The sequence below is a fragment of the Microtus ochrogaster genome, chromosome 18, assembly GCF_000317375.1.
Source record: "Microtus ochrogaster isolate Prairie Vole_2 chromosome 18, MicOch1.0, whole genome shotgun sequence".
Taxonomy (NCBI): Eukaryota; Metazoa; Chordata; class Mammalia; order Rodentia; family Cricetidae; genus Microtus; species Microtus ochrogaster.
In genome coordinates, this window is record NC_022020.1 from 46,078,979 (window position 1) to 46,100,552 (window position 21,574).

Sequence of the window (21,574 nt, forward strand, 5' to 3'; positions counted from 1 at the left end):
GAAAAACCAAAAAAAAAAAAAAATGTATTATGTAATAGCCATGAACTGCTATTGGACACAATGTTTTGTGACTTATCACAACCTTTATCTTATGGTTCTGATGAATATTATTTTGGTTAAAGTCTACTTTTGTAAATGTTACCCAAAGAAAATCAGTATCTTAGGAGAAACTTATTGATATAAACAAGATGAATTTTAGATTTGTATCAGTGTAGTGAGCTTTGGCCTTAGGAATTTTAATAACTTTTAACTATAGCTGACAGAGAACAGAACACAGAGATTCCTTTAACTAGAGGCTACACAGCTCGCACCCCAGGAAAACAAAACAGAATGGTTGTGTGCTTTTAAATTAGAAAGCAGTGGAATCCTAACTCAAACCATTTATTGGCATTAATCCACTAAAATAAATCTGTGGATGCCATTCTGAGCAGTGACTGTGCTCAGGTCTGAGTTTTCGTTTGTTATGCTAGGGCCTCTGTTGTCTCTTAGTAGAAACTTTATCTTATCGAGAGTTAACTATGATAGTTCCAGCCACAATGTATCTTAGGAAAGCAAAGGTCATTGTAATATTCAACAGACAATTATTAACCAGTGGATGCCATTCTGAGCAGTGACTGTGCTCAGGTCTGAGTTTTCGTTTGTTATGCTAGGTCCTCTGTTGTCTCTTAGTAGAAACTATCTTATCGAGAGTTAACTATGATAGTTCCAGCCACAATGTATCTTAGGAAAGCAAAGGTCATTGTAATATTCAACAGACAATTATTAACCAAATTAGCCAGAAGCTCAGGAAGAACACACGTTAATAATTCTGAAGGTAAAATTGCCTTTCACCAGCAAATCTAAGTTATTTGCAAAGATTTATTTATGTGCACTAAAAAGGATTTAGTCTCATCTAATAATTTCAATTTAGCTTAATCCCCTCTACAAGGCCATTTGGTGCCATGGAAGCAGTATATGAGCATAAGCATGGATGTAGATATAATACAATATATACATACATAAAATCTATATCAAATACATTTTAGCACAGCCAAGGAATATTTGTGAAATGTATCCTGCAGGTTATTTTTTAAGTCTTATGCTCTGATTACCTTTTCAGTATCTCTAAGTGAGCTTCAATCTTAAATCTGTTCTTTAAAAGTTTTAATTTTCTGTTGAAGCAAATTAGAAAACTTCTGTCTCAGTATGTAGTTCCTTAAACAGGATGACTAAACAGAATGTTGGTGAAGGTGGAAAACTTGAAAACATGAAAACTATTTTCTTTACTCACCTGAAATTTTGACTTGGCTGCTTACAAAACTAAGTTGTAAAATCACACATCTGGAAGTTTTGGGAACATGGAAAACACAAATCATCTAATCAGTAAAACAAACACAGATCCCAACCTTTCCCCCTGAGATGCCTTTATGTAGCTCTATAGGATGAGAAACTCCATCTCCGTACCATTAGGAAAGATCCCAGGTCTGGGATTCTAGAAGCACACTGGGGAAGATTGTTGTTTGAGTAAGAGATTTGTTGAAAGGGTTGTGAATGCCATAGACAGACAGGCAGAGAACAGCATGACACAGGCTCTGAGATCAGGCCCATGTGGCAGAAGAGGGAATCCTTTCTTATGGGTCTGTGCCGCATGATTGATGAGAAGCCTACAGTGCATGCTTGTAGTCAAGAACTCTATCTATGGGTTGGGAGCAAGAATCTAGGAATAAAAGTGGTTTTAGTCATGGAAACCAAACCACTATAATTTCTGTAACGATCACCAACCAAAATGGGGTTGCTTTACAAGCTGAGGTGCCCCTGGTTAGCAATTTAGATAGCTACAAATTGCACCCAGTGTTTCTTCCAATCTTCTAAGACCTCTTTTGAAGAGTTGGTTCAAGGGCCCTACAACACTGGCCAGAGTGGAAAAACATCTGACGAATGTTTTTCAGAAAGGCCACAAAGATTTCTCAGGACCATCAGGCTAATCAAGAGCTGAAATCTGGGCTCCTGAGATGTCTCCCTTCCTGGCTTTATCTCTGTCTGAGATACTTACTGAGACAGGCTTCTTCAGTTTAACCAACAATAGAAATTCATTGCATTTAATCCACCTTGTAGTGAACTTAAGCCAAAATAAAGAAGCAAAATATAACACATTGGATAAATACTTATTACATAAGTTAAGCAAGGCAGGCATTGAGCTATTTCCAAAGTGATGCTTTAACTCACTGCCTAGCAAAGGAAGCGTAGCAGTTTTCTTCATGGGGTCCATAGATGTTCATATAGGCGTAGGCCAGCTTTTAAGCAAGCTCTTTTTAGAATTACATTCCCTAAGCATGCTTAATATTAAATTGATGGACAGAAATGCCTCTCAGAATCCCCAGCTTCCACAATAATATTTTAGCTGACAATAAAGAAAATGATATTTTTGAAGGAACTGAATGCAGGAAGAAATCTGTCCATGAAGGTACCTGCTTTGCTTAGTCAATAACAGATTGGCACATGTTCTTGTCCTATCTGAGCATCCACACATGGAGGCTAATCTCACATGACTTTACAGCATTCAGAGTACCCAAATATTTTTATGGGAAGGCCAGTAGCTTTACTTGTTTTCCATCTCATGATAGCTTCTTGTGTCCAGATTTAACATGAATCCAAGGAATAGAGAGAGTCTAGTGGAACCTGAAGGTTGTTAGCCCTCTTTGCTCATGGCCTCTGCTTTCTGGTTTCCAGGACTCTATGGGCTATGGAATGATGCATGAAAATCTGCCATGGAATCTGAATGCTGTAGAACTGAGTTATACATGTCCATATACACCTGTTGTCCCTACAGTAACTGACTTAGTACCTGCCAGTTCTCTCTTTCCCACTGGGCCATCTATGAAGTCAAGCCTATGAATATAACCCAAGCACCAATACAGATTGGCCAATCAGGTTCCAGGAGTTGCTATTGTCTATATCAACTCAGCTTCCTGTCTTCTGCACATGTTGTCCGTGTTCATTTGTAATGCAGCAGGTGCCCTGCTTGTACTATCTATGTGTACCAAGCAACCATTGGGATGGGTGATGTCCCTAACAGAATTTTTCTGGCTTGGCTGTTGATTCAATTATTCAGGGAGGCTAAGTCTCTTCAAAAGAAATTGGTCCTAGGACATATCTGTGTGGCATGGTGACTGGACTGGCAAGCACTACACCCCATATAAATATGCATTATATTTTGCAAAGTTTGGTCCCATTTCACCTTAGAAAGAAGCTTGTCCATTGGCCTTCAATCCAACTCTTTATTGGAAAAGTGTTAGATTTATAGATCAGGAAGGGTTCATGAATAAATGTTCAAATAAAAAGACTTCACTTAAAGAGCAAATTTAGAAAGTTAGACATGCCGAGCAGATAAATAAGGGACTGTGTGACAACCAGAGGCTTGAAAGTGTGAGGGGCCATTAGCAGATCTAAGTAGAGGAATAAGAAGAAAATATTTTTCTTGAAAATACCATGAGTACTGAACAGTTCACAAAGGCCAAGTAGCACAGATGATAAAGAATGAAAGAAGCAGGTACAGTCAGTCATGCAGCCCAACATGGAGGCCATGACCAAATACAGCTGATTTGTACTGGAATCTGTAATGTGAAAGGCCTCTGGTCATGAAGTCTACACGGGACAGAGGCACAGTGCAGACTGAATGTTAAGATGGATCTGCAAAGACACAATGGAGACCAAAACATTAAAGTCTCATGTGATGGTCTCAGATCCTGCAGAAAGAATGGCCCTACTGTGTCACTTATTGGTGAACTCTAGAGAAGCCAAACTCATAGAGGTGGAAGGCAGGGTAATGGGCAAAGCTGTGGGAGAGGGAAATAGGATGATGTTGCTCAAAGGACACAAAGTCTCAGATGTGTAAAATGAACACAGTGGGAGATCAGATGCAGGACTGCAATCATTAAGGATGGCGTGTGGCAATATACTTGAAATTTGATAAAATATAGATCTTAAATTTCATAAACATCCTCCTGACTCTTCCTTCTTTCCTTCAGTGCCATTAGTTGCTCACAGTCATGGGTCAGCTGTTCTCTTCATCTAATGATGAGCGCCACCAAGATTTGGCCTCCAGCTTTAAAGAATATTTTAAGAAGTTCAAGGTAGGAAGCAAAATCATCTCTCAGGAAACCTTAGCTTCAATTGAGTCAAGCCTGTCGCAAGGAAACATACAGGGGGCAAATTCTTCAATCACTAATGCATTAAAAGAAATTGATAGCACCCCACTCAATGTGGCAGTAACAGGAGAGTCTGGAGCAGGGAAGTCCAGCTTCATCAATGTCCTAAGGGGAATTGGGCATGAAGAGAAAGGTGCAGCTAAAATAGGTGTGGTGGAAACAACCATGGAGAGACATCCCTACACCCACCCCAAGATTCCCAATGTGGTTTTTTGGGACCTGCCTGGGATTGGAACCACAAATTTCCCACCCAAAGATTATCTGGAGAAAATGAAATTCAACGAGTATGATTTCTTCATCATAGTTTCTGCCACACGCTTTAAGAAAAATGATATAGACCTCGCCAAAGCAATCAGCATGATGAAGAAGGATTTCTACTTCGTGAGAACCAAGGTGGACTCTGACTTGAAAAATGAGAAGGAATTCAAACCACGAACCTTTGACAGAGAAAAGGTCCTGCAGCAGATCCGCAGCAGCTGTGTGAGGACCTTTGAGGAGAATAAAGTTGAAGTACCACCCATCTTCTTGATCTCTAATAAAATCTTATCTGACTATGATTTCCAAATTTTGATGGACAAGATTATGAATGCTCTCCCTGTACACAAACGACACAATTTTATGCTCTCATTGCCTAATATTACAGATGCGGCCATTGAAAGGAAGCGGCAGTTCCTGAAGCAGAGGATTTGCCTCGAAGCCTTTGCAACTGGCCTACTCAATATGATCCCTTCACTGACCCTCTTAATGGGCAATGATTTGGAGAATCTTAGGAAAAGTATGAACTATTATCGAACTGTCTTTGGAGTGGATGATGCATCCTTGCAGGGTTTGGCTGAGGACTGGCAAGTGTCGGTGGATCAGCTCAAGGCAAAGATGAAATCTCCTCATGTGTTTGAAACTACAAAGGAAGAAACAACCATACAAGAAAGGCTTTCAAGACTTTATGAGGAGTTCTGTTTGACTAACGGGCACCTATTTGCTAAGGATGTTTATGCTAAAGAATTGTTTTACCTGAAATTTTGTTTCCTTGACATGGTGGCAGATGATGCTAATGTTCTCCTTAGAGAGATATGTGTAAAAAATAACTTGGTTTCTGATTAGGCTAAAATCTTGTAGCTGTCAAAAATCAGAATCAATGACAGAAAAAAAAAAGGACACTGATATTGCAAAACAACATAATGGGTTGGTTATTCAGGCCTTCTAAGCTTTATTCACACTTAGTGATCATATATCCACATTAGCTGTTGCAAGGGGATCAAATATGCTTAAAGCTAAAAACATCTACTCACTTTGACTAAACACTAAGATATATGAATTGCCCTTTTATCTGAATTTATGTCATATAAATCAACAGCAATTTTTAGGTTTAAGATTGTGGTGGGTGGTTTGATCGACAGATTATAGAATCACATGGGAGATGAACCTCTGGACTTGTACTTGGGAAACTATTTTACTTACATTAATTGAGGTAGGAAGTGCTGCCGACTGTGTGTGGCCCCATTCCCTAGCTGCTGATCCCTGACTGTGCATGTGGAAAGGGAGGCTAAGATAGAACACTTTCACTCATGCATTGCTCTCTGCTTTCTTACTGTGGGTGGAGGGACACTAGCTGCCCCCAGCTGCTGCTGCGACTCCTCTATAACCTTGAGTTTCACACTTATGTCCTCTCTTCATAGTAATACCACAGGAAAAGCCATAACTGGGCTGGAGAGATGGCTCAGAAGACCAGCTGAGACATCCAACTGGATTCTTGGAACTTCCATTGGTAGACAGCTATTGTTGAACTAGCTGGACAACAGCCAGTAGGCCTTTCTACCAGTCTTATTCAAGCTATATATAAGAGACTTATATAAAGATAGTAAAATGGAGTGAGTAGTGTAAATGAAGTTGCTATATACGTATCTTCTATTTCAAGTGATATAAACTAACCTGGACTTTTTAAAGAACTCTAGGTCTTGAACTTGGTGTATTTTTATCTTGTTTCCTTTTTATTCTCTACATTCACAATCAATGTATTAAAGACTTCAGTATAGAATCTAGATTGTCTTGAATTTATGCCTAGATCAACTAGAAATGAGATTTTTCTGAATTCAAGAAAGCTTTCTTGACTCATGCTATGAATATTTTTCCTTATAAATGAGTACAGCATAGAGTACATTTTCTGTTAATATTTCTCTTTTATCTATATATTATCTGGTAATTTAACACACATTAAGGAACCCTGATTGCTCTTTGGGCTGACGAGGAAGGGGGACTTGATGGGGGGGGGGGAGGTGGGGAAGAGACAGAAATCTTTAATAAATAAATAAATTTTAAAAAAAAGATTAATGTATAAAGATCTTGTCTGAAACTACTCTGTACACTGAACACATGAGCCATCTTACTGGATCCTATATATTAAATTTTGTCAGATTCATAGTTTAAACCTACTAGAGCCAGTAAGATGAATCTATGGGTAAAGATGCCTACCACTAAATACCACTAAGTCTTACAACCTGAGATCAACTCCCAGGACCCACAGGGTAGAAAGAGAAAATTGACTCCTGATGGTTGTCATCTGACCTCCACACATGTACCACAGCATGCACAGACTTACACATACACACAAACATACACACATTTAACTTTTTTAATGTTTTAACCCAATACTAAAAAAAATTTCAGGCCCATTCAATGTTACTTGTGAACAGCACCAAACTATATTTACAGACGAATAAAAATCGCATAAAAAAATTTACCAAATTAAAGAATAATAAATAATTACAAATTCATTCTTAGACTGTCATTGCTTTGACACAAAACCAAAAGCTACTACATGAAAATAAAATTACAAACAATATTTCTAATACATCGTGATGCAAGAGGCCTAAGAATGGGCTGGAAAGATGGACTGATGGTCTAAAGCACTCACTGCTCCTTTATAGAGTCAGTGCTCATTTCTGAGCACCCACAGTAGACACTGTACAACCATCTGTAACTCCAGCTCCAAGGATCCAGTACCTTTTTCTGGATTCTTGTGGCGCCCACACACACAGCATACACTCTCCCATACACACGTACATACACATAAATAAAGATGAATCTGAAAAAACTGTAGACAGCATTTTTAGCAAATGGAATACGATATCATACCAAAGGGTAATGTGCAAGACCAAGAGAATTTTTTTATCATAGTTAGGACAGTAACAGGCCCACTGCTTGATGTCAATTTTTTTCTCTGTTACTCATCCTGTTGTTTTATTAACATACCATATCAAAAGGAATGTTAGAGGAAGAGGTCTTTTTGGTCTACAGTTCAATGACATGGCCTTTGTGGGAATCTTTGAGGCAGCTGGTCACATTGCATAAGGAGGAAAGAAGCAGAGAATAGTGAATATTCATGCTCAATTTATACAGTCCAGAATTCCATCCAAGGGAAGGGCACCACCCATGTTTATTGTGGTTCTTTCCACCTCAATTACCAGAGTCCAGAAATCCCGCATAAAATGCCCAGAGGCTGATCTTCTAGCTGGTTCTAGGCCTCAGCAAGTGGGCAATTGAACTTAACCATCACACCAGGAAAAGCCACACAATTAAATTGGAACCTGAACAAGAACTAACAGAACCACAGTTGAGCTGGAGAGGAGTGGTTGCACATCCAAAAGAAGGGTGATGAGACACACAATTGAGACCGACATGATGGTGAAAAAATGAACTACCTACATGGGCAACCCCAATAAAGCTAACTCCCATTATATTTTGAGATAGTATGTCCTCAAAGCCCACCTTCAATGACACACCTCCTCCAATGAGACACACTTCCTATTACCTCTCCAACAGTTCCACCAATTAGGCATCTAGTACTCGTTAATATGAACCCATTGGGGTCAAATGTCATTTCAAACACTACACCCATATCTTCTGGGGTTTCCCTATGTTGATAAGTTCATCATCATAAATCAATGGGTGGAAACATTGGTCTAGAGTCCCCTTTAATTTACTTCTGTCTCCCAAGTGCTGGAATTAAAGGTGTGCACCACGACACCCAGTTCTGTGTTCGGTGGTCTTACTAGTTTAAGTAGTTATCAACAAACTAATTAATAAAGAAGTCATGATATTCAAAACAGTGCATATATTACTTATTCATAAAAAGCACATCATGTCATTTGCATATCAAACAAATGGAACTGAAGATCATCAAGTTAAGTAAAATAAACAGAATCAGAGAAGCAAGCGCCACATTTTCTCTCAAGTACAATCCGGAGAGAATAGACCGGAAAAAAAAAAAAGCAGACTTTGAGGGGAGAGGATTGGAGCAGGTGGAGAGAGGAAGACAGAAAAAGGATAGTGTAGAAGTGTAATACAATCAAAGTATATTGTATTCATGTGTGAAAGTATCATAATGGTACATACTATTTTCTAAAACTATATATACACTAAATAAATGAAAGGCAATCTGAAAAGCTAAAAAGAAATAACACATTTCTAGTGCTCAGATATGCACAAAATTCAAACAGATCAGAAAAAGAAAATCTAGTTGGGTGTGGAACCTTACACCTCTAATCCCAGCACTTGGAATGCAGAGACAGGAGGATATTAAATCTGGGGCCCCTCTGAGCTATATAACAAATGCATGACCAGATAAATCTGAAAGCAAGCCCATGTTTCAAAGAACAGGGTTTTAATAGAAAGAAAAAAAAAGCCAAATACTGTGGTAGGAAGTGCCCACTGACTTACAGGTAAGTTTAGCCATCTGGATACTGGGATATTGACTAAAAGTGTAGTATGGCTTGTGGAATCATATCAATACAAAGTAACAGAAAAGACGTTTAAGAGAGGGTATCAATGCTCCAAGACAAATGAAATATCCAGTAATAACAGTGAAATCAATATGAAGACCTGCAAGTACTTGCCGCAATGCTTCTGAGTGATTGTGGCTGCCTGAGACACTGAACAAATCCTGGAAACATTAGTGATTCTCACAACTGAGAGGTGAGATAGCAGGAGCATTTCTTGTGCAGAGACTAGGGATACTGTTAAATGCCAAATATGGAAATTTCCCTTCCCAGTACCATTCAGTGCTCTCATAAGTACCCTTAAAGTCTTATCATACCCCCCAGTCACTAAACCTTTGACACAAAAATTTTCAGGAAACTTGGGCCATGGGAATAGTCAATGATCCCATTTTTCCTGCTATATGCATTGTTTATTTCTGTGGTCACCAATCCCTGGTTACCCTGGGCTATCTAATTCACAGAGGTCTCACTGGCAGACTGGTGAAGCCATATCTGAAGGGAATGGCAAAAGTCATAAAGCCAGCACATCTGCTTGACGAAGATCCAGAAATGTTGAGCCACATGATGGCCACAGTACCACTTTTGGTTTGGATCTCTGTGTGTTGTATGCTTGGGGAACTTTTAATATTTGTATAATTTGGGGATATTGGGTTGATGGGAAATTTCTTTTGAATCAGTTATGACTTCTCCCAGGAGTACTGCTTCTAAGCTTCTCCAGAAAAGTCCTAAGCATACTACCCATCCCACATTTAGGGAGATATCCTTATCTACTTGAAGGTCTTCCTTACACCTTGGAGGTTATTGTGTACATAAAGAAGCCAGAGATCTCTTTATAAGTCACAAGATATACTTGAACATCTGCACTGTACTTAGGAACAAGAAAATCAGAACAAAGTAAACTTTAAAAAGTCAACAAGACCTTGAGATTTCTGTCCGGTGCTCCAATGTGGGTCTCTGTCTCCTTTCATCGCCTGATGAAGGTTAATATTCAGGAGGATGCCTATATGTTTGTCTTTGGATTCACCTTCTAATTTAGCTTCTCTAGGATCGTGAATTATAAGCTCACTGTCCTTTGGAGCAGAAGGAGGGGGAGCACGAGCAAGGAACTCAGGACCGCGAGGGGTACACCCACACACTGAGACAATGGGGATGATCTTTCGGGAATTCACCAAGACCAGCTAGCCTGGGTCTGAAAAAGCATGGGATAAAACCGGACTTACATAGCAGACAATGAGGACTACTGAGAACTCAAGAACAATGGCAGTGGGTTTTTGATCCTACTGCACATACTGGCTTTGGGGGAGCCTAGGCAGTTTGGATGCTCAACTTACTAAACCTGGATGGAGGTGGGCAGTCCTTGGACTTCCCACAGGTCAGGGAACCCTGATTGGTCTTCAAGCTGATGAGGGAGAGGGACTTGATTGGGGGAGGGGGAGGGAAATGGGAGGCGGTGGCGGGGAGGAGGCACAAATCCTTAATAAATAAATAAATTTAAAAAAAGTCAACAAGATTCCATGGTTGCAGATCAAATTGCAAGTCTCTTCCCACTATATGCTCAGGCAATTACATGACATATACAGCAACAAAATGAGATTAGTTGAAGTTACTTCTGCCCTCCACATGGACTTATATTGATGGACAAAGAATGGTGCAGAAAGATAATAAGAGAATGAGGTATCAGAACCTCATTTTCATAGAAAAGTTAACACATGTAAGGCAACTAGGATGTCATATGACCAAGGAGCAAAAGAATGCCAGGATTAGATATAAAAATAATGCTATAGAGATACATAATACAAACATTGTATTAAGACAGAAATTCAATAATAAATACAGCAACATTGGCTAAAATTTTTCTTGGGCACTCTGACAATCAAGAGTTAACAATATACTGCTAAGAACTTTGCCCAGACTGGTTCATAGATTTTCTCTCTGTCTAGCATCCTTGAAGTCACAGAACTGCCAGACTGAGAACAGGCAATCATACACTTCTAGATTGTTAAAATCTGGGTTGTTTGGAGGTGAGGTAACCCACTCCTGATGTTAGGACCAAGGGAGAGTAGACCCCATTACCCAGCATCAGGAGTGTAGTAGAAACCAGAGACCTTAAGCCAGACCGATGACTCTTTGCAATGAACATTGGCAATAAAGACACATGTCCCAGGTAGTTTCCTCTTGCTTGTAACAAAAGCTTGGGGGGAAGAGGGCATGGCCCCAGGTGTGTCTGGGCTGATAGGGTGTGGAATGCTTTACTTAGTGCCACTTCCTTAGCTGTCCTGACTGCCAGATTGTTTCCTCGGGTGGCCAAGTCATTTCCTTTTGATGGCACAGCCAATTTTGGGGGGAGCCATAGGGCCTGCAACAGGCTTAGGATTTCCTGTTTATATTTGATAGTCTTTCCTTCTGCCATCAGCAAGCCTCTCTCCATAGATGTATAGGTAGCAAAAGCTTAGCTGCTATCTGCGTAAAGGTTAATTCTTTTGTCCTTTCCCAAGTCCAAGGCCTTTACCAGGGCTTTTAGCTTGGCCCTCTGGGCTGATGTGTCAGGGGGCAGTGTTTCTTCACAAATCTCCTCAATGTAAGAATCTAATCAGGATGTCCTGCATGGTGCAGTAGACCATCAGTGCCACGCTATCCATAGTCTCCAGGTCGAAGGTTTCCCCCTGCTGGCCATCGAACATTGAGCAAGGGCCAGTCGACTGAGCAGAAGGTGACCCATTTGTGCTCTGGACCGACACTGTTGTTGTTGGCTGTATCCTTAAGGTCCTGCCAGTGAGCAAGAGTTAGATCCAGAGGGGTGGAAGGGTTTTTTTTTCCATAGTAGTAGAGGGAGAGGTGGAACGGCTTAGAATGAACAGAGCAACAAAGACACAGACTCTGATCAAAGCAAACAAGGAACAAGTCCACACCTTGACAATGTCCTGGGACAAAGAACTTCCTCTACTCTTGGCGAGGGAAGAAACCCAAAAACACTCCTGACTGGGAACCGGACTTCCACAAAGATATTTCTGATCGCTCCCTGCCAGAGTCGGCTGCAACCTGACTTCAGCTATCTCGAGGCTTGCAGCAGCCAGTCTCACTGGCTACAACCTCCACACGATTGAGACTTTCCTCAACCCCTCCAAGATCACTGTCCCAGTGAGGGCCTGAAAAACACTTGGTTTGCTCTCTCTCTCTTTCTCTTTGAGAGTTGCTCTCCCCAGGGAGCCTTTCCTTCTCTCTGCTGAAGAGCTTAGAGGAACATATATATCAGACAGTCAGCACATACAAATATACCTTACTGGTATTAGTACAAACCTCTAGACCTTGGGGTTCCCACAGAGGTCTCCACAGTTCCTGGCCAATGCACAAAATGTTGTGTCCAAGTCGCAACCCCTAGAGAGACCACCAGGATCCAGTCAAGTCCAGAATAAAAAAGCAAGGTTTATTCCGAGTTCTATTCAGGCTCCCCTGCTGGTCACAGTGCAGTACGGAGGAGAGCCCCCCCCCTTTAATCATTTCGGGTTGACATTATATAGGTAAAAACTGCAAGCAAGGTTCATGTTAGTCTTACGTAAGAGCAAGTGTGTCTAATATCTAAAAAGCCCCCTCCTCATAGTGGTTATGTCTAGCAAGTACTGGTTATGTCTAGCAGGGCACTCCTCCCCAGAGCCCTACCCGAATTTCTGCTCCCTGATGGACCAGAGAGCTAAGAGTTAACAGGTGGCCTGCTGCCAGGATGCGGGAGCACTTTGTGGTGAGCTCAGCGCCCTAGCTAAAAAGTCCTTGATGTCTTGCAGTTAAACACAGTGGCCTAATTAGCTATTAAGCAAATAAAAAGTTCCTTAAAATTTTTCATGTCCATACAGTAACTCAATATCCAATGTCTAGAATCCACGCACAATCTTCTGTTCTGCTCCAAAGAGATTAGGTCCCTTCTCAGGCTTCACCCTCTGCAATACTGACTTCGGCTGGCTCCACCCTACAGCTGTTGCTGTCCCTGGTACCAGCATCTCCAAAACTGATGGGGTCCCTTGATACCATGAGGCTGCCACCAATATCCACTCTGGGACTCTCTTCTTGGAGGCAACCAAGCTTCCACTTCTCTCCATGAACCCTTCTATCCTGGGACTTCCATTAATACTGAGGCTGCCTCTTCTCCAAGGGCCTATCTGGGCCTCTCACAGTACCAAACCACAGCTGCTCTCCATGACCCCTTCATGCCTTCAAACCACCTGAGAGACTCTTATACATTACCAGGTTAGGCTGCTAGTAAGATATAAAACTTTGATGGGCTCTGGAACGCAGTTTCTATGCACCGACTCTGAGGAAACCCTTCACATAAGTGTTTTTGCCTAAGTGATGTTGGCCACTTCTTTATCACTGCTAATTTCTTAGCTCCAGTTGACCAGCATCTATTGTCCCAGTAAAGCAAAGACTTACTTCACTGGCTCTGTTCTTGTTAATTACAGCCAATTCTTCAGCCCCAATCACCATACTCAGATCTCATCTTTGGTCTTGAAGTGAATCACAAACTCCCTCTGGAACTTCACAAGTTAGACCTTCACTGTTTGCTTTACTTTCAACATTCTTATCTTCCACGCTACCAAAGAAAACGAAATCAAGTTTTGAACTCGTAATGGATTTCAAGACCAAAGTTCCAAGGTCTTTTCACAGTCTTTCTCAAAACAACATGGCAGATCTCTCACTGTAGCCCATGATCCTGTTACCATGTTATTTTAAGGTTTCTATTTCTGTGATGAAACACCATGACCAAAAAATCAGCTGGAGAGGAAAGGGTTTATTGGGCTTACACTTCCATATCTCTGTTTGCCATCAAAGGAAGCCAGGACTTGAACACAAACAGGGCAGGGAAATTGGAAACAGTTGTTGATGAAGAGACCATGGATACCGCTTACTGGTTGCTCCCCATGTCTTGTTCCACCTGCTTCCTTTTAGACCCCAAAACCACCAACTCCAAGCAGGCATCATCCATAAGGGGCTACTCCCTCCCCCATCGATCACTAATTTACACAATGTTGTACAGCGTGCCTGCAGCTCACTCTTAGGAAGGAAATTTTCTTTTTTGGAGGTTCCCTCCTCTCAGATGACTATGACTTTGTCATTTTGATACAAAAACAAGGTGATTCAAAGGTTCAAGAGAAAATAAACTCTAATGGGTCAGGGAAGAACTTCTAACCTTGTCAGTGTGCTGATCCTGGAGCTCCTCACACTGGCTAAACCTTAGGGTAAAATGCTCCTTTGTTATTACAGAGATTTCTACTTCCTTCAATTATGGAATCAATGAGAAAAAAATAAAAGCTAGTTTAGTTTCATTTTCCTGTTCTTAAAATGCAGGAAATTCAGAAGAAAAAAAAACTGGACCCACTCTCCTATGTGATTGGCTAGCACACTCTGAAGGTGGAACAAAGGAGCTACCCAACTTTCTTGTTTCTTGTTTCTGCTGCAAACACTCCAGCACAGCTGAGGGCTATTTCTGTCCTGAGCAGTGAGAGCATCCCCTGGACACAGGATTTTCTGGTAACTAGGCATTCAGATCTGACTTCTCGCCCTCCTCTGTCTCTTCCTAGGGAGCCTGTGAGTAACAAGACATTTAGAGAGGAATCCTCAGAGCTGGGATTCTCAGTTTGGAAGCTAGGGGACTTTGATTAGAGGCAGGCAGACTGACTTAAAGATGTTCTTAGGTAATTATTCACGTTTAGATAGACCTAAAGCAAATAGCCAAGTTATTTAAAATGTACCCAGTTGCTTTAGATTTGGCTTTTGTTTGTTTGTTAGATGAAAATGGGCATTTAGGTATATATGTGTTGTGAATTATAACTATAGAATATATGAGAATTGTGGTGTCAATCTTGTTATTGCCCAGTATTCTTTTCTGTCCCTTTCTACCCAGTTCAGCATATTTGTTTTACCGTACAGTGGAATCTAGACTTGGGTGAAGGATGCACTTTGTAAGATGCTTCTGCTTACTTGCTGGGGAACAATTCTAGGATAGTTTTTGTTTGAAAAATGTTTGTATTTGCTGTACAACAGATTCATGCATCTCTGGAGCATTTTGATCATCTTCACCCACAATTCCTCTCTCTTTTCCATTCTTATTCTCTCTGGGGTTCTTCCTCGTTCCATTGTTGTCCCTATGTTTTCTTGTGTGTGTTTTTTTTTAATACTCGACTGATTTTAATCAGGATCATTTCCTTGTTCTGTTGTGAGGTTATTTACTTGATCATGTGCTACTTTCTAGTGGTCTATATCTGAAGAAAAAATGACTCTCTCTCCTCCTACCAGTCTCTAATCCTAAAATAAGGATAAGGCTTCATGCGCCCCTGATCTCATTCATGCTGAAATGAGAACAAGATAAATCTTATGTGTGTCTCCTGTAGGTAACCCCAGAGGCCATGTCATATTTAGAAGACATTATTTTATGCCACTCCCCCGTGCTCCATCCTCTGGCTTTTCTGTGATGTTTTCTGAACTTGGTGAGGGTGGGAGATTGATAAAAGTGTCACTGTTTTATCTAAGAATGAACACACAACAGTTACTTTTCACCAGTTATGAGACTGTGCATTAAAACACTACTCAATGAAAAAAAAATGGGAAATAACCAAAACAACAAAACGCTTGTCTGTGCAAGGCCAAGAGCATCACGAATCTCTGCTATAGTCCAAAATATTTAGAAGGAAATCTTCCCATTTAGAAAAACAGCAGCAGTAGATGCTGAGGGACATTTTAATGAGGGAATCCTCTTTAACTTTTTGGTTTTGATTGTGAAGTTGGGGCATTAGTGAAGAAATGCATCCTTTAGTACTGATTAATATTTCATAGAACTATCTTTTGTTGAGGTCGTGCTCTTTGCAAGACATTTAATGCAAATTTTTCTTGTTTATTTTCTTTTTCTTGTTCGGTAGTTCTTGAGAATTTTGTACAATGCATTATATTTGTTTTTTATAACATTTATGTATTCGTTCTCTGTGCCCTCATTAACCAGGGATAGGTGCTCACATGCTAGAGTATGCTTGTGGAGGTCAAAAGACAAAATGTAGAAGACAGTTCTGTCTGCTATGTGAATCTTGGGATTAGAACTCAGATCATCTGTCATAGAGACAAGTACCCTTGCCTGCTCAGTCATTTAGCTGGCCCGAGACAGTTTTAGAGTGTGCATGTGTAGACCAAGGCATGGGGACCAAAAGGATTGGAGGCTTTTGTAATAGATCCCAGCAACTTTTGTCTTAGGAACTTTCCCCCAGGCTAAATGCAGAGGATCCAGGCTCATGGTTGTCCTGATAGATCCAACTACTTTCATTTTCATTCGGGTCCAATCAGCCTTTGTGAGTGACCAAATTTATTACCAAATACTTCATTTCAATCACCATCAGAATAGCTTAAATCTGACACCCCTTCCATCCCCCACTCCAGCACCCCCACCCTTGACTGCCTCCATTAGGTTTAGTGAGGCTGAGTGAGAGTTGAACCTGGATGTCTGTCAAGCTTGAGAGACAGTAACAAAACTCAGAGGGGACCCTGGCTTTATAGTAGGACGTGACTAGCCAGCAGGCCAGGAGCTGAGTGGCACCCCAGCACCCTGTAGAGTCATCACTTTTCTGAGTGTGGGGAAGAGGGTCTGGCTCTGTGGCTGTTGTGGACCCTGCTCTGCTCTGCTGCTAGTGGTGCTGGGGCTGCGGGCCTGGCCCTGCCAGCAGTCAGGCCATCAGCAGGAAACAGAAACAGTTACCGCCTTAAGGAAACATGAAGTTTAGAAATTTATACAAAAAAAAATGTACATACTAGTTTAGGTATTGAAACATCTAATCCCATAAATGTGTATAAAAAATGTATTATGTACTAGCCATAAACTGCTATTGGACACAATGTTTTGTGACTTATCACAACCTTTATCTTATGGTTCTGATGAATGTTATTTTAATTAAAGTCTACTTTTGTAAATTTTACCAAAACAAAATCAGTATCTTAAGAGAACCTTGTTGATATAAATAAGATTAATTTTAGATTTGTATCAGTTTAGTGAGGTTTGCCTTTAGGAATTTTAATAACCTTTAACTATAGCTGACTCAATCATACCCATATCCTTTTTTTAAAAATCTTCAGCCATACTCTGCATTAAAACAAAACCAATTAAAACTCCTTTCCTTCATCATTTCTAAAAATATATATAAGCATATGCATAACCTTTTAAATATTTATCTCCTACTTCTTGAATGATGCTTTACTTTTTTAATATTGTGAAACATGATGTTATAAATAAACAACTTTTAGATGAAAATGGTATTTGTTGCCCTGTCAAACTTCAAAGGATGTGAACTGATTGCGTTTTCATAGGGTCCTAAGCTTAATCACACCAATTTGACTGAACAGGCCCTAGGAACTGTTACCATAAGTGAGGTTTTGTCACCCAATACAACAGTCAGAGCTCTGATGGGGACAGAAAACAGAACACACAGGTTCCTTAAACTGGAGATGCACAGCTTGTACCCCAGAAGACGAACAGATTGGCTGTGTGCATTCAAATGAGAAAGTAGTGAATCCTAACTCTAACCATTTATTGGCCTTAAAAGAGACTGAAACAAATCTGTGGATGCCATTCTGAGCAGTGACTGTGCTCAGGTCTGAGTTTTTGTTAGCTAAACTACAACCTCCGTTGTCTCTTAGTAGAAATTTTATCTTATCAAGAGTTAATCATAATAGTTTGAGCTGTGACCTGTCATAGGAAAGCAAAACTCATAGAGGTGGAAGGCAGGGTGATGGGCAAAGCTGTGGGAGAGGGAAATAGGATGATGTTAGTCAAAGGACACAAAGTCTCAGATGTGTAAAATGATCACAGTGGGAGATCAGATGCAGGACTGCAATCATTAAAGATGACATGTGACAATATACATGAAATTCGATAAAATATAGATCCTAAATTTCATAAACATCCTCCTGCCTCTTCCTTCTTCCTTCAGTGCCATTAGTTGCTCACAGTCATGGGTCAGCTGTTCTCTTCATCTAATGATGAGCGCCACCAAGATTTGGCCTCCACCTTTAACGAATATTTTATGAAGTTTAAAGTAGAAAACAAAATCATTCCTCAAGAAATCTTAGCTTCAATTGAGTTAAACTTGTCCAAAGGAAACATGCAGGAGGCAAACTCTTTGATCACTAATGCATTAAAAGAAATTGATAGCACCCCACTCAATGTGGCTGTGACTGGAGAGTCTGGAGCAGGGAAATCCAGCTTCATCAATGCCCTGAGGGGAATTGGGCATGAAGAGAAAGATGCAGCTGAAACTGGTGTGGTAGAAACTACCATGGAGAGGCATCCCTACACACACCCCAAGATTCCCAATGTGGTTTTTTGGGACCTGCCTGGCATTGGAACCACAAAGTTCCCACCCAAAGATTATCTGGAGAAAATGAAATTCAATGAGTATGATTTCTTCATCATTCTTTCTGCCACACGCTTTAAGAAAAATGATATAGACCTCGCCAAAGCAATCCGCAGGATGAAGAAGGATTTCTACTTCGTGAGAACCAAGGTGGACTCTGACTTGAAAAATGAGAAGGAATTTAAACAACAAACCTTTGACAAAGAAAAGGTCCTGCAGCAGATCCGCAGCAGCTGTGTGAGGACCTTTGAGGAGAATAACATTGAGAAACCACCCATCTTCTTGATCTCTAATAAAATCTTTTCTGACTATGATTTCCAAATCCTGATGGACAAGGTGGTGAATGATCTCCCTGTACACAAACGACACAATTTTATGCTCTCCTTGCCAAGTCTTACACATGCGGCCATTGAAAGGAAGCGGCAGTTCCTGGAGCAGTTCATTTGGATCCAAGCCTTTGCATTTGGCCGACTCATTATGAATCCTTCACGGACCATCATAATGGACAACGATGTGGAGAATCTTAGGTACAGCATGAACTACTATCGAGCTATGTTTGGAGTGGATGATGCATCCTTGCAGGGTTTGGCTGAGGACTGGCAAGTGTCGGTGGATCAGCTCAAGGCAAAGATGAAATCTCCTCATGTGTATGAAACTACAAGAGAAGAAACAATACAAGAAAGACTTTCAAGACTTTATGAAGAGTTTCGTTTGGCTAAGGGGGATATATTTCCTAAGAATGTTTATGTTAAAGAATTGTTTTACCTGAAATTTTGTTTCCTTGATATGGTAAAAGGTGATGCTAATGCTCTTCTCAGAGAGATTTGTGTACAAAATAACTTGGTTTCTGATTAGGCTAAAATCTTGTAGCTGTCAAAAATCAGAATCAATGACAGAAAAATTGGACACTGATATTGCAAAACAACATACTGGGTTATTCAGACCATGGAGGCTTTATCCATACTTAGTGATCATATATCCACATTAACTGTAGCAAGGGGATCAGATATGTGAAAATAATCTAGTGCTAAAACTATCTACTCACTTTGAATAAACCCTCAGATAGGGTCATTGCACTTTTATACAAATTCATTTCATATAAATCAACATCCATTTTTAGGTTTAACTTTGTGGTGGGTGGTTTGATCGACAGACTCTAGAATCACGTGGAAGATGAACCTCTGGACTTGTATTTGGGAAACTATTTTGCTTACATTAATTGAGGTGGGAAGTGCTGCCCACTGTGGGTGGCCCCATTCCCTAGCTGCTGATCCCTGACTGTGTATATGGAAAGGGAGGCTAACATAGAACACCTGCACTCATGCATTGCTCTCTGCTTTCTTACTGTGGGTGGAGGAGGACTAGCTGCCCCCAGCTGCTGTTGCGCCTCCTCTATAACCTTGAGTTTCACACTTATGTCCTCTCTTCATAGTAATACCACAGGAAAAGCCATAACTGGGCTGGAGAGATGAATCAATTGCCTTGCAAGTCTGAAGATCTCAGTTTAGACCCACAGAGCCCGCATAAAGCCATCTATGCACCTGAGATCCATACACTCCTGTGGAGAGACAGGAGGCAGAGGCAGAGAATCCTGGAAGCTGTGGGGCCAACTAACCTGCCACATACAGCTGGTAAAAAGAGACCCTGACACAAGCAAATGGAGGTAAAAACCAAAATACAGTGAACTCTGCATATATGCCATGTAATGGTCATCACACATGCAAATGCACTCACACAAAAAGATTTTCTTTAAAACTAAGAAGGAAAGTGTGGGGTAGTAACTCAGTGGTATAATGCACATATGCATGTGACCTCGGGTTAAAGCCCTAGCACTCCAGAAACAGGGTAAAAGGTGAAGTGGAGAGATGGCTCAGAGGTTAAGAATGCTGGCTGCTCTTGCAGAGACCCGGGGTTCAGTCCCCACATAATGGAGCCCACATAGTAGCTCACAGTAGCCTATAACTCCTGTTCCAGGCGATCTGATATCCTCTCCTGACAGCCATTGGACCAGGAACACATGTGGTTAATAGATGATAATGCATGCAAGACAAATATCCATACAATAAAATTAAAGTGTAAGAGATATATGTTTGAACAAAGAGTACAAGAGAGAGGGATGCAATAACCATACAGATCATAAAAGTTCTAATAATAACCGAAATTCTAAAAATTCTATTTAGTCAGAATCTTTGAGAAAATACTAAAGAAGCTCTCTAATTCTGTACCAGAACCAGTGAAGATGAATGTTGTAATAGGAACGGTGGGGCTGCGTCCCCGGCACCCGGCCGCCCATATGGCTAGCTCTAGCTTATGCCCCAAAATAATTACATAGAAACTGTATTCTTTTAAACACCGCTTGGCTCATTATATCTAGCCTTTTCTCGGCTAACTCTCACACCTGGACTAGCCCATTTCTAATAATCTGTGTAGCCCACGAGCTGGCTTACCAGGAATGATCTTAACCTGCATCTGCCTGGAGTGGGAGAATCATGGTGACTCCCACTGACTCAGCTTCTTTCTCCCAGCATTCTGTTCTGTTTTCTCTGCGTACCTAAGGGTTGGCCTATCAAATGGGTCTAGGCAGTTTCTTTATTAATAAGAAATCACTCCCACATCAGATGAAGGGATTTCCCTACTTTATATTCATAAGCTTTTGAATGTTGTAGTTACTAAATGACTGATTTACTTCATATCAATACCAAAAGCTATTTAATAAACTCTTTTGTAAAAAAAAAACACATTGTTACTTGATATTCCCAACAACTTATAGTAGCTTTATAGTGACTGTTTATTACTATTATTGGTAATACTATACTATTTCTAATATATTACTATTACTGGCTTGTTATCTCATTTCACACTCCCTGGCATACATTTTATCATCCTTGAAATAAAATGTAAATAAACAGTACATCTGTTAGTGAGACTGAAGGAGAGACACAAAGAAAAGAGAAAAATTATCTATGGAGAGGAACAGTTTTTTAAAGTTTGGGCAGCTATATTCCTATAGACTACGTGGGTTAAACAATGGGATTTTGTTCTCATACTTCCATTGACTGATTTATGAGTTTCAGGTGCCTCTGTGGCCAGACCCCCAGTAGAAGCATTCTTCCTGGTAAGACCTCAGATGGCCTCCTATGGTGCGTCTATCCAGAGAATGGGTCTGTTCTTGCTTCTCCCATGACCCTATTATTGTGTTTCATGTTCATGACCTAGTCTACATATAGATGCC

The 21,574-nt window shown here is 40.6% G+C and overlaps 2 protein-coding genes across 2 annotated transcripts in view; both read left to right on the forward strand.

The window, feature by feature from the left end:
- Nucleotides 1-6,222, forward strand: part of LOC101992774 (interferon-inducible GTPase 1-like) — an 8,852-nt gene extending 2,630 nt beyond the window's left edge. Inside the window, exon 2 of the mRNA XM_005356136.1 lies at nucleotides 4,008-6,222. Within this exon, the coding sequence (XP_005356193.1) occupies nucleotides 4,029-5,288 (1,260 nt within the window). The 5' untranslated portion in view covers nucleotides 4,008-4,028 and the 3' untranslated portion in view covers nucleotides 5,289-6,222. The remainder of the gene's footprint in view (nucleotides 1-4,007) is intronic.
- An 8,198-nt stretch (nucleotides 6,223-14,420) lies between these two features.
- LOC101993055 (interferon-inducible GTPase 1-like) lies at nucleotides 14,421-19,364 on the forward strand. The gene is made up of 2 exons (XM_005356137.2): nucleotides 14,421-14,482; nucleotides 17,920-19,364. Exon 2 carries the CDS (start codon nucleotides 17,941-17,943, stop codon nucleotides 19,195-19,197), a length of 1,257 nt encoding a protein of 418 aa, XP_005356194.1. The 5' UTR covers nucleotides 14,421-14,482; nucleotides 17,920-17,940; the 3' UTR covers nucleotides 19,198-19,364.
- Nucleotides 19,365-21,574: the final 2,210 nt, after the last annotated feature.